The 18,371-nt window shown below is 38.4% G+C and overlaps 2 protein-coding genes across 2 annotated transcripts in view; one reads left to right on the forward strand and one right to left on the reverse strand.

Moving 5' to 3' along the window:
• Nucleotides 1-18,371, reverse strand: part of LOC140203287 (structural maintenance of chromosomes protein 1B-like) — a 112,793-nt gene that overhangs the window by 79,577 nt on the left and 14,845 nt on the right. Inside the window, exons 6-9 of the mRNA XM_072269301.1 lie at nucleotides 15,809-16,067; nucleotides 11,959-12,099; nucleotides 6,802-6,884; nucleotides 5,933-6,140 (exon numbers count right to left, since the gene is read on the reverse strand). Coding sequence (XP_072125402.1) covers nucleotides 5,933-6,140; nucleotides 6,802-6,884; nucleotides 11,959-12,099; nucleotides 15,809-16,067 — 691 coding nt within the window. The remainder of the gene's footprint in view (nucleotides 1-5,932; nucleotides 6,141-6,801; nucleotides 6,885-11,958; nucleotides 12,100-15,808; nucleotides 16,068-18,371) is intronic.
• Nucleotides 1-18,371, forward strand: part of LOC140203358 (RIB43A-like with coiled-coils protein 2) — a 77,584-nt gene that overhangs the window by 14,501 nt on the left and 44,712 nt on the right. The window lies entirely within an intron of this gene.

Raw genomic sequence — 18,371 nt, forward strand, 5'->3', positions numbered from 1 at the left:
AAATTATTATCTAACGAAAAATTAACAAAGAAGATTACCAACCTGGAAAGCAGAAGCGGAAGTAACAACCTACGTATTCTGGGTCTTGAAGAATCAATTGAAGGTGCCCACCCCACGGAGTTCTTTGCAAGCTTTCTGCAGCAGCTATTCCCTGATTTATTGCCGTCTCTGCCTAAGTTGGACCACACCCACTGGTCACTGGCCCCGAAACCAAAGTCGGGAGAGCAACCTAGGTCGGTTATTTTACGTTTTCATGTATTTCATACTAAGGAGCTTTTAATCCATCATACCAGTCAAGTAGGAATGATTGAATACAACAGGAAGATGATCAGATTCATGGAAGATTATACACCGGAGGTTATGGCTGAACATGCCAAGTATAAAGAGGTTATGTTGCTGCTTTATAACAAAGGGTTTAAGCCCTCCCTTTGCTTCCCAGCATGTCTTAGAATCATTCAGAAAAACGGTGTGCAGAAATGGCTGGGATCGGTTGAACACATAGAAACATAGAAAATAGGTACAGGAGTAGGCCATTCGGCCCTTTGAGCCTGCACCACCATTCAGTATGATCATGGCTGATCATCCAACTCAGAACCCCGTACCTGCCTTCCCTCTATACCCCCTGCTCCTTTTAGCCACAAGGGCCATATCTAACTCCCTCTTAAATATAGGCAATGAACTGGCCTCAACTGTTTCCTGTGGCAGAGATTCCACAGATTCACTAATCTCTGTGTGAAGAAGTTTTTCCTCATCTCGGTCCTAAAAGGTTTCCCCTTTATCCTCAAACTGTGACCCCTCGTTCTGGACTTCCCCAACATTGGGAACAACCTTCCTGCATCTAGTCTGTCCAATCCCTTTAGGATTTTATACGTTTCAATAAGATCCCCCCTCAATCTTCTAAATTCCATTGAGTATAAGCCTAGTCGATCCAGTTTTTCATCATATGAAAGTCCTGCCATCTCAGGAATCAAAACATGCACAGCAAGTTTTTGAAAGCAGATTAATTGCGCTATATCTCTTATAAGAGCAATTATCTTTTTAATGTTGGATAGAATAAGGTTTTAATAAACTTACATTTTAACCGTTTATATATCTTGCTTTCTGATATTTTCTTTGATTTTTTTTATTACTTTATTCTTTTTGAGGTTTTTCTTTTTTTTTTTAAATTGTTAAAATGAATCCTTTTATGTTTTGGATTTCTGATCTAAACTTTTTTTTGTCTGTTTTCTCCTGGTAGGAACATAATAACCTTGAATGATTGGAGTTTTGCCAGCAGGATTTCTTTGGGAGGGTTGCCTTTAGGGTTTAGCATGCCGACTGTCCTTTGGCCGGCTTTTTGGCTTTGGGAGGGGGAGGAGGATGGGGTTTCTTTTTCCTCTTGTAGCTGGGTTGGGCTACCATCCAAATTTTCTGTTTGAGTACCTTATTTTATGGTTCATTCTCTGGTTCTAATAACTTATGGTCAGATCTTTTAACTCTTCTGTTAGTTAGCATTTAAAATGGATCAAAATATTAATTTACTTAGTTTTAATGTGAAAGGGTTAAATCATCCTGTTAAACGGAATAAGATTTTTGCTTATATTAAGAAGGGCCCCCATTATTTTTCCTACAAGAAACACATGTACATAATTGTGACAACGCACGCCTTTTTAATCGGTGGAGGGGTTTACAATTTCATTCTTCATTCAGAGCAAAATCTTGAGGGGGGGTCTCGACTTTTATAGACAATACAATTTCTTTTGTTCAACATAAAGTTGTCTCCAACCCTAATCGGCGATTTGTCATAGTGTCAGGGAAACCAGATAATAAATTAATTGTATTTGCTAATGTGTACACCCCCAATGTGGATGACCCAGGATTTTTTAAGCGTTTCTTTTCATTCCTGGCAGATATGAGTCTTTATTCTTTAGTGACGGGAGGAGATTTTAATTGTTGTCTAGACCCAGTATTAGGTCGCTCTCCTAAATCAGCCACACCTAATAAATCAGCTTTATTTATTCAATCCTTTCTAATGAAATGTGATATTGATGATGTCTGGCTTTTTTTTCACCCTGCAGAAAGGGAGTATTCATTCTTCTCTCATGTTCATCATTCCTATACCAGGATTGATTGTTTTTTTATTGATAGTCAAATGATTCCATTAGTTCGATCCATTGAATGTAAAGAAATAGCTGTATCCAACCATTCTCCTGTGTTTCTATCTTTAAAACTTCCTGGTTTCACTCATATGTACAGATCCTGGTGTTTTAATTTAACTTTGTTATCTGATAAGGACTTTCTAAAATCTCTGGAGAATCAAATTACGCTTTTTTTTGAAGAAAATGTGTTGGAAGAGACTTCTAGTCTTATCATTTGGGACACTTTTAAGGCATATATTAGAGGACAAATTATCTCCTATACTGCATATATTAAGTAAAAAGCTAATAAAGAGAGAACTGACTTAGTTAATTAATTAAAACAATTAGACCAGAAGTATGCTTTGGCACCAAACCCCGAACTATACGTATTGAAATTAAAACTAAATATGATCATCTTATAACATATCCAATTGAAAACCAACTTTTAAAAGATAGAAGCCAATTCTATATACATGAAGAAAAAAAACTGGTAAACTATTGGCTAATCAATTGAAGATCTTTATAGCTAAACAGCAAATTTAAAAAATCGCAACACCAATGGTGATTTGACAACTGACCATTTTGAAATAAATGACACTTTTAGAGAATTTTATTCTAAATTGTATAGTGCTGATTTTGTTAAAGATAATACTGCAGTGAACAATTTTTAGACCAATTAAATATTCCTAGACTTTCGGTTGATAATCGAAAGCAGTTGGATCAACCTATTTTTCAGGAGGAAATCACTGAGGCTATACATTCACTTCATTCTGGGAAATCTCCAGGACCTGAAAGGTTCTCTGGAGAATTTTATCAGGCTTTTTCTCCATTGCTTATACCTTATTTATGTTCTACCCTTACTGATTCCCTCAAGGTGGGCAGGTTGCCACAGTCTTTTTATGAAGCTTCCATTTCACTTAATTCTTAAAAAGAATAAGAATCCCACTGAATGCTCTTCATATAGACCAACCTCTTAACTCAATGTTGATGCGAAGATCCTACCTAAAGTTTTGGCCCGTAGGCTCCAGAATATTATACCTTCTACAATATCTGATGATCAGACAGGATTTATTAAAAATCGATTATTCCCATTTTAATATCCGACGATTGTTCAATGTTATACATTCTCCATCCAAGGAAATATCCACGGCTTTTGACCGAGTTGAATGGAATTACCTATTTAAAGCCTTAGAAAAATTTAATTTTGGGCCCAATTTTATTCTTTGGATTAAATTACTTTACTTATTTCCCTACGCTAGGGTCCTTACTAACTTTCAGAATTCTAAACCAATTAAACTCCAACGTGGAACCAGACAAGGATGTCCATTCAGCCCTTTGCTTTTTGATTTGGTATTAGAACCTTTAGCAATTGCTTTTTGAAAGTCTAAAGATATCACTGGTATCTTAAGGAAAGGTACTATTCATAAAGTTTCACTTTATGCTGATGACCTATTGCTTTTTATATCTAATGTTACAACTCCTTTACCCTCTGTTTCTTTTACTGACTAATTTTAGCCAGTTTCTAGGATTTAAATTGAATTTACATAAGAGTGAATTGTTTCTTTAAATAATTTGATATCAACTGATAGTAACCTTCCTTTGAAAATTGTAAGAAAACAATTTACATATTTGAGTATAACAATCACTAAGAATTATAAAGATCTATTCAAAGAAAATTTTGTAACCTTAATGAATTATGTGAAAAAGACACTTTCTAATTGGTCGCCTCTCTCTTTATCATTGATTGGTCGAATTAATTCTATTAAAATGAATATTTTACCTAAATTTATATACCTTTTTCAAGCCGTACCTGTTTTTATTCCTAAGTTTTTTTTTGATTCTTTAGATTCGATTCTTTCTTCCTATATATGGAAGAACAGAAAACCCCAATTAAATAAAGCCCACCTTCAAAAAATTAAAAAGAATGGAGGCCTTGCTCTACCCAATTATAGGTTATATTACTGGGCAATTAACATACGAAATCTTACGTTCTGGTTATATTATACTATTCATGAGGATTGTCCAATATGGGTCCTTTTGGAAGCCAACTCCGTTACAAAACTTTCTATTATTTCTCTTCTCGGATCCTCTCTTCCTTCATCTTTAAATAAATTAACTGACAGTTTGGTGGTTAAACACACTGAGGATCTGGCTACAGTTTAGAAAACATTTCGGTTTATTGAGATTTTCTCTTTCTAGTCCTCCTTTTTGATTTTTTTTTAAACCATCTACGGCCGATCTGTTTTTTAGAGAACAGGATAGATTAGGCATTAAACGATTTCAGGATTTCTTCATTGGAGGGAATCTTTCTTCTTTTGAGCAGCTCTCAGTAAAATATAACTTATCAAATACTCACTTTTTCGATATCTACAGATTAGAGATTTTTTAAGATCTAAACTATATATATAATTTCCTACCAGCCCAGATAAGAACATAATAGATGTAACTTTTAATTTGAGACCTTTTGATAATGGGTCAATATTTTATACTTATGGTCTGTTGTTGGGATTGAGAATGGTTCCTTTAGACAAAATTAAAAAAGATTGGGAAAAGGATTTACAGACTTCATTATCTGATGAGACCTGGAGGGCTATTTTCAAAATGTTTAATTCTTCATCATTATGTGCTCGTCATTCCCTCCTACAATTTAAAGTGTACATAGGGCTCATATGTCTAAAGACAAGCGCTCTCTTTTTTTCACAGATATATCTCCTTATTGTGACAGATGTAATAATGGAGAGGCTTCACTAATTCATATGCTTTGGTCATGTTTGAGCCTTGAAAAATATTGGAAAGATGTATTCCGAACTTTTTCTGTACTTTCTAAAAGTTAATTTTAAGCCCAATCCTTTGACTGCCTTATTTGGTATTGCTGAGGAATGAGCTATAATTTTGGAGCCTTCTCATTTGCAGGTACTGGCTTTTATTTCTCTTATGGCTAGGAGGGCAAGCTTGCTTAAATGGAAGGAGGTTGCCCCCCCATACACATGCTCAATGACTATGCGATGTTATGCCATGTTTAAATTCAGAGAAGATTCGTTGTTCGATTTCTGATTCTAATCAAGATTTTCAAATGTTATGGGGACCCTTTCTGAACTATTTTGAAAGTCTTTGAATTGTTATTAAAATATAGATCTGGGCTATTATTATAAAACACTATTTGGTAAAGTACTCTTTTTTTGTTTTCTTTTACCAACCAGCTTTGTCTTGGTAGTGGGTGTAGATTTTTTTAATAATATCATTAACCATATTATTGTATTTCATAATTCAATTTATTTTATTTGATTGATCATGAATATGGGATACCATGATTGTATCAGTGTGATTTATATATAGTGCATTTTGTGCTACCTTATTTTGATTTATAATAAGTATCCTTATAAATTCTGTATTTGTGTATATGAAATTTAATAAAAAATATTGGAAAAAGTAAAGGAATCCTTCCTGAACACACCTAACAAATTCTACCCCATCTAACCTCTTACACTAAGGATGTGCCAATCAATATTAGGGAAGTTGAAGTCAAATTTTCAACCTAATTGTTGAATTTCAGACTCAACATGATGTATTATTTATTTTATACCATTTTGCATTATTTTTGAAGAAATCATTTGTCTGCGTGTTTTTATGGCAAAATAGCCTGATCTTGAAACTTGGGCTGGCTAATACAAAGTTAAGAATTTTTTTTTCACAAATTGATCCAAATATAGAACCAATTTAACTAATCCTCTTTTATTGGAGAGGTAGAACAGGATCACTTATAATTAGCTGTGGAAATATAATTATTTATTATGTTCATATAAATTGCCACTTACCACAGAATCTGGGTACAAACGCTTTAAGCTCTCAAGTATTTCAGCTTTCCTCTGTTGGCGATGGCCTTCACGGTGATCAATCCCTGCATTCTGCAGCTCACCAGCCACCTCATTTAGTTTTTCACTGACATCATTGATACGTTGCTTAGCATTCTTTATTTCATTAATCAAGTCTTCTTCCTGGTGTTTCTGCTCAGTCAGAGAAACCCTAGTTTTGAAAGCATTTATATTTGATGCTAGCATAAAAATCTATTGTGGTGGAGTGCACAAAGTGCAAACATGCACACTATGATTCTCTTTTATTATAGATATTGCAAATAGAGAAGAAACATCTCCTTGAAAATACACACAAATACCCTAAAGGAGGAATGCAACTGCAAATTTGACAGCTTAGTTTGCCCCTTATCAGTCACTTTTTTAAAATATAATTTCTCACTTTTCACCCTTCTTGCAATTTTAAACATGTTTGTTTTCTTACTTTTCCAGTTTTAAGGAAGAGTTCTTGACCCGAAACTTCAATCCTTGTTTCTCCCTCAACTGATGCTGCTTGACTTGCTGAATACCGAAGTCCTTCCCATTTCCTGCCTTGCTTTCACATTGTGTTGATTTTTGTAAAATTATCAGATAATTCTACATTGCCATTTACTCGGTTTATTTCAGTAAATGGATACTTTTCATTGTAAACCAAAAAGTTTTTGAAAGATGATGCAAAAGTTTAAGATCAAGAAAATGTAATAATTTACATAATTTAAATCAGTGTTAGAATTTTCAGATTATGTTAAGTCTTTGAGATAATCTGAGGGCAAAGTCTTGTAAAAGATCTATAACTCTCTCCCCATAGATGTATTTCTTTAAAGTTGAACACATACTTGCAGGTATTAATATATTCCTCAAGCTTTTCTATTCTTTTCATATAATCTTCTATTTCCAATTCCGTGTGTCTAATTCGAATCTGAAAATGAAATATGTTCATACATTAATATTTTTAATAATTTTTGAAATGTTATCAAAAATACCTTATTGAAATGAAATCAACCCTGCAGAGTAAAATAAAATTAAGAGGCCAATTCTGAATTTTATCACCTTTCTCTTCTTTACCATTCAGTCCCTTGATTAACACCTTATTTTAAACCAATGCAAATAATATACTAAAACGGTATTTACATACTGCATGATAACTTTTTAATTCATTCTTAGAGACTATTTTTAACATTTCTACTTTCTGTATTCAATGATATTTCATGCACACGATTCTACGGGATATCTAACACAGAAACAGGCCATTTGACTAGAACAGTATATGCCAACATCAAATCTCTTCCCCTCTAAATTTATCTAAATTTATCAGTACAGGTGTCCCCCGCTTTTCAAACGTTCGCTTTACAACATCATGCGGTTATGAAAGACCTACATTAGCTACCTGTGTTCACTAACAGAAGGTGTTTTCACTGTTACGAAAAAAGGCAGCGCGTGCCCCGAGCAGCCAAGCTCCTCCCCCAGAACTGCATTCTAGCCGGCATTGCTTAAACACGTGCCTGTGAGCATCTGTGCTTTACGTCGATTTACTTTGAGCATCCATTAGCAAGATGAGTTTTAGGGTATCAGAAAAGCCGAAAAGAGCTCGTAAGGGTGTTACACTTAGTGTAAAACTAGACATAATTAAGCCATTTCAATCGTGGTGAACGAAGTAACGACAAAGTGAGTTTGGTTTGTGGAAGTTGACGAAGATGATGTTGAAGAGGTTTTGGCATCCCATGACCAAGAACTGATAGATGAAGAGCTGATGCAATTGAATGAGGAAAGGATAACAATTGAAACTGAATGCAGTAGCGAACAGACTGAAAGTGAAGTCGTCCAGGAACTGAACATGAAGCAACTGCGTGAGATTTTCGCTGCAATGATTGCAGAAAAGTACGACTTTAATTTTGAAAGGGTACATAGGTTTAGGACGTATTTGCAGGATGGTTTGAGTGCTTACAAAGAACTGTATGATAGAAAAACGTGAGGCTAAGCAGTCAAGCATACTGTCGTCAACATCAGCCACAGAAGATGACAAACCTCGCCCTTCGACATCGAGGCAGGCAGATATAGAAGAAGATGACCTGCCTGCCCTGATGGAAACAGATGACGATGAGATGATACCTCAGCATCCCATCACCCCAGTGGTCCCAAGCTCCAGGCTGCAGACCAATACATTGCCACGAAGAATGCAGTGGTGCAGCGGTGGCTGGACGCACCCAACATATCTTCAAGAAAAAAAAAGCAGAAATAAACAAGCTAATTAATTAGGTTGTTTATTTCGGCTTTTTTCTTAAAGATGTGTTGAGTGTGTCCTGGCTACCGCTGCACCACTGCATGCTTCAGAGATCGATACTGGTCGGCGGCCCGGAGGTTGGGGACCACTGCACCACCTCAACCTCCGACGACTCAGCCTAACACACCATCATCAGTGTGCTCGGCGCTGTCTTCCCGATTCCGGTAAGTGATACTACACTGTACATACATTATTTCTACTTTATATAGGCTGTGTATTTATGTGTTATTTGGTATGATTTGGCAGCTTCATAGCTTAAGGATTACTGGAGAGAGTGTTCCTGCCGAGAGCGCTTGCGTGAGATTTTCGCTACGGTGGATAGTGCAGCAATGATTGTAGAAAAGTACTTCTACTTTATATAGGCTGTGTATTTATCATATTATTTCTGCTTTTACTATATGTTACTGTTATTTTAGGTTTTATGCGCTATTTGGCATGATTTGGTAGGTTATTTTTTGGGTCTGCGAATGCTCACAAATTTTTCCCATATAAATAAATGGTAATTGCTTCTTCACTTTACGACATTCCAGCTTACGAACCGTTTCGTAGGAACGCTCTACCTTCGGATGGCGGGGGAAAACTGTATAATCTTCTAATCCCTTCTCCCTCAGCCTTTCTTCAAATGTACCTATACTTGTTCAATCCCACCATTTACTGGTAGTCAATTCTGTGTCCTTATCGCTCTTTCTAAATTCCCTGTTAGATTCCTTCAAACTAGAAATGAATTAAAGCATTTGAAGCCTGAAGTATTTTTGAAGTGTCTCCCCTGTTAAACTGAGAGTCAAATTGCAGACCGCAAGCCTTACAAGCAATACTGAAACAAATGACCAAGTAAAAATATTTCATACCTAAAATAGATCGTCTATTTTGAGTGTCGGTTGAGGATTAATGTTAGCCAGAACACTTGAAATTATTTGAGTAATGCCAAGAGCGTGAAAGGAAATATATACTTTATACTTTATTGTCGCCAAACAATTGATACTAGAACGTACAATCATCACAGCAATATTTGATTCTGCGCTTCCCACTCCCTGGATTACAAATACTAAATATTAAAAGTAGTAAAAATTAGTAAATATTAAAAATGTAAATTATAAATCATAAATAGAAAATAGAAAAATGGAAAGTAAGGTAGTGCAAAAAAACCGAGAGGCAGGTCCGGATATTTGGAGGGTATGGCCCAGATCCAGGTCAGGATTCGTTCAGCAGTCTTATCACAGTTGGAAAGAAGCTGTTCCCAAATCTGGCCGTATGAGTCTTCAAGCTCCTGAGCCTTCTCCCGGAGGGAAGAGGGACGAAAAGTGTGTTGGCTGGTTGGATCGTGTCCTTGATTATCCTGGCAGCACTGCTCTGACAGTGTGCGGGTGTAAAGTGAGTCCAAGGACGGAAGATTGGTTTGTGTGATGTGCTGCACCGTGTTCATGATCTTCTGCAGCATCTATAAATATTAGTGAGGGTTTTAGGGGACAGGCCAAATTTCTTTAGTTTTCTCAGGAAGTAAAGGCACTGCCTTCTTGGCAGTGAACTCTGCTTGGTTGGACCAAGTCAGGTCATTTATGATATTGACCCCGAGGAACTTCAAGGTTTTGACCTGTTCCACTTGCGCACCACCGATGTAAATTGGGTCGTGTGGTCCACTACTCCTTCTGAAGTCAACAACCAATTCCCTCGTCTCGCTGACGTTGTGGGATAGGTTATTGTTTTTGCACCATGCCACCAGGTTCTTAATTTCCTCTCTGTACTCAAACTCATATAAACACAAGAAATTCTGTAGATGTTGGAAATCCAAAGTAACATTCAGAAAATGCTGGAGGAACTCAGCAGGTCAGGCAGCATTTATAGAAATGAATAAACAGCTGATGGTTCGGGTTGAAAATAAATATGTCATTTGGATTTCTCTTCTCAGTATTACACTGAGATTTCTGCCTGAACTATTTACTTCAGCCTGTAGGATAAAGTTGAACCTTGGCGGAGAGGTACTATACGTAAAGCCAGTGCTGAAAAATCAATGCAGAAATATATAGCTTTGTATGCAGTCCATTACACCCATAATAGATGTGCCAGCTATTTCAGCAAAACTCAGTGTTACTTTGTTAAAACTATTTATCTCGGTTTCCCTTAAATATACTATAAGAACTTCAATCCAACGTACTCCATGACCTAATAACTATTGTGAAGAATCTGCATAATCTTTTACCCGATTCTGTTTCCGCATACAAAAACTAGGTTAAAATCTGAAGGAATCTTTGCCTACGCTTGCTGGAAGCAATCCTGAAGAACTTTCTCATGATACTTTAACTGATTACATCAGATCACATGCCGGTTTAAAATGTTCCTACATTGAAGGGCTGTGAGCCTGTTTTTGCAACAACTGCTTTGCAAGAATATTTTATAATTAGGAGCAAACAAGAAACTCATCCAGTGAATTATAGTGATGGGGAGTAGTTGTTGGTCTGGGATACACTGCTTGCAGGACACATGAGGGAAGGGATGGAGGGAGTAGAGAGATAAATTTTGATTGCACATTAAGTACCAATACACATAAATTACACAAGTAATCAATGCTAGCACTTAGATTTCCTACATTTATCAACAACACACTAATTTTGTATCAGAAGCCATTTTTGATGAAACAACCACTGGCACAAAAGCTCCAAATCAAATGTGGGGCATTTTGTTTATTCAAATGGGAACAGGAATTTATGGTTGGGAGAAGTTTTCTTCAGAACTTATATCGAAGGTATATTTCCATTACAGTCATCAATAGGCATTTTGTACACATGGCACATTTTCCCCCTTATTACAATATATATGAAATTCAATTTCTTTTTCTGGAATGGAACATAATCAAAGATTTTCAGGCATATGACTGGAAATTCAACTGGGCACTTCTGATCACACAATGCACTTGCAGATAGTTAGTTACTACACCAGATAAGCACCTCATGACATAATTTGTCATGAAATGCTTTACAGCACTGGCTGAGCAAAACAGACCATATTGTTCTGAGGCACATGCCATTTGATCACCAGAGTTTTCTGATAGGACAACCGCTATCTTTGCAGCAGCACTTTTTACAGGAGGCCTCCCTGAGGAAAATCTGATTTGGGCACATTTCAACCAACTTACCTACTTAATTGCAGCCTTTGGACTTTTTCCATGAACTCATCTCAATGCTCATTCCATCAAACTTAATGACCCAGTCAAAAACCTTCCACATTCACCTCTCCAACTACAATTCATGACCACAGGTGCCAATGATCCTCTGGCCTCTATCCATAACTTTGATGGCTTAACTCAAGCCTTAATTCAGTGACTTCATCCTCAATTACTCAATATCTTACACCTGTGATTCAGACAAGGTCCCACTCCTAGATATCTCATCCATTTTCCCCTGCAAGTTCCATACTGGCAGTGTACCAATGCCTTAAGTAGAAATGCAAGATATCTTTAGCCCTAATTGTTAAAAATTATTGTCGCATTCAGTAACAATAAATTAATGCACTAATTAGTCTATCTATGTGTATTTTGGAAGAAATTATGAAGATGAGAATTTAGAAAAATTTAGAGATTTGGTACAGTTATTGACAAAATTATACTAATCCTAAAGTCAAACTATCATTTGTTTGTAATTAGTTTGCATTCATTTTCTGCATCTGAAATAATTAAGCCATAAGATGTACCTATTATGTTCATATTTCATCTACTTACTTCCAGATGTTTATAGTTCCTTTGTTCCAGTTCCAGTTTGTCTTGATCAGCTTTCTGTTCCCATCGCAGCTTCTCTAGTTCATGAGCCACTGTAAACACCTGTTTTCTCACCAGTTCCTTCAGTTCTTTATACTCTTCCATCTGTAATACCAAATAAAATACTGTTAATAGATAAATGACATAATTAAAGCAACCAACTTGCACTCAATGTCACTAAGACCGAAGAGCTGATTGTGGACTTCAGAAGTGGTATGATGAGGGAACACACGCCAATCCTTATAGAGGGATCAGAAGTGGTGTGAGCAACTTCAAGTTCCTGGGTGTTAATATCTCTGAGAATCTAACCTGATCCCAACATGTCGATGTAGCTATAAAGAAAGTAATACAGCAGTCCTATTTCATTAGGAGTTTATGGAGATTTGGTATGTCATCTAGAAGTCACAAATTTCTACAGATGTAATGTGGAGAGCATTCTAACTGGCTGCATCACCATCTGGTATGGGGAAGCTACCGCACAGGATCTATGTAAGCTGTACAGAGTTGTAAAATTGATCAGCTCCATCATGAGCACTAACCTCTGTAGTATCCACGACATCTCTGAGGACCAGTGCCTCAAAAAGGTGGCATCGATCATAAAGGACCCGTACCACCCAGGACATGTCCTCTTCTCACTGTTACCATCAGGAAGAGTGTACAGAAGCCTGAAGGCACACATTAAACTCTTCAAATCACAAATTAAAGGGAGGTTTGATTGGATCCCTCAGGAAAATTACAAAGGAAAATTCACAAACACGAGGAAGTCAGCAGATGCTGGAAATCCAAAGCAAGACACATAAAACGCTGGAGGAACTCAGCAGGTCAGGCAGCATCTATGGAAAAGAATAAATGATCATCTTTTCAGGCCGAGACCACTCTTCAGGACTGGATAATTCATAAAATGGAATGGATAATTCATTCCACTTACATGCAAGCAGAAAAATGTAAATAAAGATTTCTAGAGTCTTGATTGATCCAAAACATGTAAATTAATTCTCACCTATTCTGTGCACGTCAGTACACTCTGATCGGTATACAGGTGTCCCCCGCTTTTCGAACATTCGCTTTACGCAACCTCACTGTTACGAAAGACCGTACCCTGTTTTTGCTTTCAGAAGGTGTTTTCACTGTTACGAAAAAAATCAGCGCGCGATAAAAGGCAGCGCGCGCCCTGAGCAGCCGTTCTCCCCCGGATTTGGAACGGCATTGCTTTAACACGAGCCTGTGAGCAGCCATTTGCAAGATGAGTTCTGAGGTATTGGAAAAGCCTGAAAGAGCTCGTAAGGGTGTTACACTTAGCATAAAACTAGACATAATTAAGCATTTTGATCATGATGAACGAAGTAAGGAAAACGTGAGTTTGGCTTGTGGAAGCTGACGAAGATGATGTTGAAGAGGTTTTGGCATCCCATGACCAAGAACTGATAGATGAAGAGCTGATGCAATTGGAAGAGGAAAGGATAACAATCGAAACTGAATGCAGTAGCGAAATGAACATGAAGCAATTGTGTATGATTTTCGCTGCAATGATAAAGTACGACTTTAATTTTGAAAGGGTACGTAGGTTTAGGAGACATTTGCAGGATGGTTTGAGTGCTTACAAAGAACTGTATGATAGAAAAATGTGCGAGGCTCAGCAGCCAAGCAAGCCTTCCACATCAGCCACAGCAGACGACGTACCTCGACCTTCGACATCGAGGTCGGCAGTCATAGGAGAAGATGAGCCGCCTGCTCTAATGGAAACAAACGACGATGAGATGACACCCCAGTGTCCTACCACCCCAACACCCAGGCCCCGGACAGATACCGATTCTTGGAGAATGCAGCAGTAGCCGGGACGCACCCAGCACATCTTTAAGAAGAAAGCCGAAATAAACAAGCTAATTAATTAGGTGCTGCCCGTCATGTAAATGTTGGCCCAGATCAGAGGTGATGCAATCGACAATCGGCACTGAACTGGGCCGACAATTACGTGTCGGGCAGCACCTAATTAATTAGCATGTTTATTTTGGCTTTTTTCTTAAACATGTGCTGTGTGCCTTCCGGCTACCGCTGCATGCTTCGCGGCAAAGTATCGGTCGGCGGCCTGGAGGGTGGGGGCCACTGCACCACCCAGCCTGCGACGACTCAGTCTAACACACCATCACCAGTGTGCTCTGCGCTGTCTTCCCAATTCCAGTAAGTGTTACTACACTGTACATGCATTATTTCTACTTTATATAGGCTGTGTATTTTTACGTGTTATTTGGTATGATTTGGCAGCTTCATAGCTTAAAGGTTACAGCAGAGAGTGTTTTTGCCGAGAGCACTTGCGTGAGATTTTCGCTTGGGAGAACAGTGCCAGCAATGATTGTGGAAAAGTATTTCTACTTTATATAGGCTGTGTATTTATCATATCATTCCTGCTTTTACTATATGTTACTGTTATTTTAAGTTTTATGTGTTATTTGGCATGATTTGGTAGGTTATTTTTTGGGTCTGCGAACTCTCACAAAATTTTCCCATATAAATAAATGGTAATTGCTTCTTCGCTTTACGACATTTCGGCTTACAAACCGTTTCATAGGAAGGCTCTACCTTCGGATGGCGAGGGAAACCTGTATTGACAAAGGGTAGAAAACAGGAATTGGAAAATTTCACCCATCCATTGCAAATTAGGGGCCATCAAACCAAAGACCCCAATTATGAGATTTCTCATGCGCCAGAGATCTTAATTAGCAAAATTATAAAATGCAATTCTCAGAACCATTCTTTTTCTCACAAACCACAAGATAAAGGAGCAGAATTGGGCTACCCAGACCATGAAATCTGCTCCGCTATTCAATCACGGTTCTTTTATTATCCCCTTTCAACCCCATTCCCCAGCCTTCTCTTTGTAACATTTGGTACTTTTATAATCAAGAACCTATCAACTGCTGATTTAAATATACCCAATGATTTGGCCTCCATGGTGAATTCCGCAGATACACCACCCTCTGACTAAAGAAATTCCTCCCCAGCTCTATTCTAAAGGGACATCTTTTTATTCTGTGGCTGTGTTCTCTGGTCCTAGACTTTCCCACTACTGGAAACATCCTCTCCATATTCATTCTATTTGGGCTTTTCAATATTGGGCATGTTTCAATGAGATATGTGTGTTGCTTGAATTTCCAGCATCTGCAGAATTCCTGTTGTTTTTATTCACCTCTGTAGCTTTTCCAATACCAAAACATCCTTCCTCAGATATGGGCCCAGAACTGCTCACAATTCTCCAAATGTGGCCTGACCAATATCTTATAAAGCCTCAGCATTATATATCTTTGCCTTTGTGTTCGGGTTCTTTCCATATTAATGTTACCATTGTATTTGTCTTTAATTATCCACAAATGTCCTTTGGACACCTGGATTATGCTCTAGATGACAAGTAAAAGCCTTCAAATGCTAGAAAACTGATGAAGGGTGACTGGCCTGAAATGCTAGCAGTTTCTCTCTGGAGATGCTGCCTGAATAACTGAGTATTTCCAGCATTTTCTACCTTAATTATGGTCAGACTTCCAAAGGAACAGAAAAGGCTACTTTTCTCTGCATTTATGTGCAGCCAAACCCCAGGCCCTCTCCACCATCTCCATCTTAGCTCACAGTAGCAACCACCAGATTTTTCAGTATACTAGAGCAGTACAACCTCACCTTGACCCTAAAAAAAATAAGACAGTTGAAGAGGCTATTAACAAATGAAATCTCAGAATGTACGAGCTAATTTGCTTGAAGGAGGAAATTTAGGAGTCAGTGGTGTAAAGAACATTAAATGTAAATGAGAACAGGCAAGAAAACTTACTTGGCTCTCTTCCAGTTCCATGCTGTGACCTCTGCTGCTGAGTTCCGCTTGTACCTTTTCCTCATATTCTGCCAACAGTTTATTCAGGTCTTCAAGTTCTGATTCCAGATCCTTCACCTCTTGCTGGTGTTTGTTGTGTTGTTTTTCACTGTTTTTCATAGAATTTTTAGCCATCTCAACCTTCTTAATAAGGTGCCTTGTATTCTCCTTAGCTTTTATGTAGCTGGGCCGCCTCTCGTTCAGATTAGATTCATGAGCTCTAGTGATGGGATATAAAATTGATACAGCCCTTCATTTAGTGACATATATCATAGTCCCTAAACAATGAGAAGACTTGCAAATGTATCAATCCTAGCCTGACACTGCTCTAAGGCACTCAGTAATACAAACTAATCTTTAACCAGACATACTGTACACAATTTCAACAACTGCCAATTTTCACCAACTAGCTCCATGCTGTAAAACAAAATGTTTCAACACACCCACTCCCCATACATGAAGGGACTAGTCCATGTAGTTTACGTTCACTGACCAATACCCCTTCATCGCCATTCCTGGTGCACCCTGTTCTACTGGAAGTGGTTACAGTATGCTGCAGCGAGAGGACACACCTTTGAAAGTCCTGCATATTTACTTCACATCCATTAATTCTCAAACACAAGCACAGAAAACCTCCTGTTAGTTGCAACAGTCCATGTACTCCCTGTATTGAAAATCACATGAAATCTTTGTACTGAAATCTCTTTCTTATTATGATTAAGATGATTCTGGCAGTAATCTTTGAAAGCATCTTTAACCAGAAGATCAACTGCATGATTCGACTTCATCTAATCCCAATGTTTACATCAATACAAATACCAGTTTTCACCCAAATCAACTTGACATGGAATCAAGGAGAGACTAAATGTAGAAGAGGTTTTAGGGCAAATCAACAACCTGGCTGTCAGAAAGATTTGTGCTCAGGAACCTACCAATCCTTAGTCAGGTGTTATAGCACTTTTTGTTTTAGGCATCCGTTAGTCTCGTGAGACCATGGATTTGCGCCTTGGAGGGCTTCCAGGGCGCAGGCCTGGGCAAGGTTGTACAGAAGACCGGCAGTTGCCCATGCTGCAAGTCTTCCCTCTCCATGCCATAGATGTTGTCCAAGGGAAGGGCACTAGGGCCGATACAGCTTGGCACCAGTGTTGTCGCAGAGCAATGTGTGGTTAAGTGCCTTGCTCAAGGACACAACACGCTGCCTCAACTGGAGCTCGAACTAGCGACCTTCAAATCACTAGACCGATGCCTTAACCACTTGGCCATGTGCCAACACGGTTACAGCACATTTACACCATAAAATAACATCTACCCAGTAAGTGAAGAAATGTCCAGGATTGTGTTTGTACAGAAAGCAAGACATTTTTCATCTAGTTAACTCTCATTAATGAAGATGGGGAAAATTTAATCAAACGACAATCCATCAATTCATGGTTCATACAGACCATCCCATCTTTTTGCAGCTACCATCAGGCAGGAGGTACAGAATCCTGAAGTCCCACACCATTCAGTTCAACTACAGCTACTTACAATACAAATACCTATGTCAGGATGCTGTTCATCGACTATAGCTCCGTATTTAATACCATCATTCCCACAATCCTGATTGAGAAGTTGCAGAACCTGGACCACTGTACCTCCCTCTGCAACTGGATCCTCGACTTCCTAACCAGAAGACCACAACCTGTGTGGATTGGTGATAACATCTCCTCTTTGCTGACGATCAATGCTGGTGCACCTCAGGGGTGTGTGCTTAGCCCACAGCTCTACTCTCTCTATACCTGTGTGACTAGGTATAGCACAAATAGTGGGTGTCCTTAATGATGGATGCCATTTTCTTGAGGCACTGGCTTTTGAAGATGTCCTTAATGGAGGGGAGTGTTGTGTTTATGATGAAGCTGAGAGTTGTGGCTATAATGAAGCTGGCTGAATCTATCTCCTTCTGTAGCCTCTTTCAATCCTGAGCACCGAAGCCTCTACTAGGCAGAGTAGAGAAGTGGGCTAAACGTGCATTCCTAAAGTACACCTGTGTTGATTGTCAGCAAGGAGAATCCCCCCTGCGGCTCAGAAGGAGATGGGGGGGGGAGGGGAGTGTAGTGTAGTAGTGATAACATTCCCTAGTGACCATGGTCTCCCAATGAGGAAGCAAGGATCTAGTTGTTGAGGGAGGTATAGGGGCCCAGTTGTTGAAGCTTGTTAATCAGAACTGAGGGGATGATGGTGTTCAACACCAAGTTTTAATCAATAAACAGCAACCTGATATAGGCATTGCTGTTGTCCAGGTGTTCCAAATCTAAGTGGACAGCCAATGAGTCCTCCTGAGTCCCCAAAGCCATTAACGCCATTTATAAGGTATGTCAGGAAGGAGTATCATGAAATAATCAGCACATGGGTTCCTACAGTTCCAACAACTCTTAGGCAGCTTCACAATCAGGAATATTTGAATTGTACTTCACCCACCATCATAAATAATATTTGTCCCCTCTGTCAATGCACCAAGGCTGCAGTAAACTTACAAGTGGTCGAC

Source organism: Mobula birostris, chromosome 9 (assembly GCF_030028105.1).
Source record: "Mobula birostris isolate sMobBir1 chromosome 9, sMobBir1.hap1, whole genome shotgun sequence".
Taxonomy (NCBI): Eukaryota; Metazoa; Chordata; class Chondrichthyes; order Myliobatiformes; family Myliobatidae; genus Mobula; species Mobula birostris.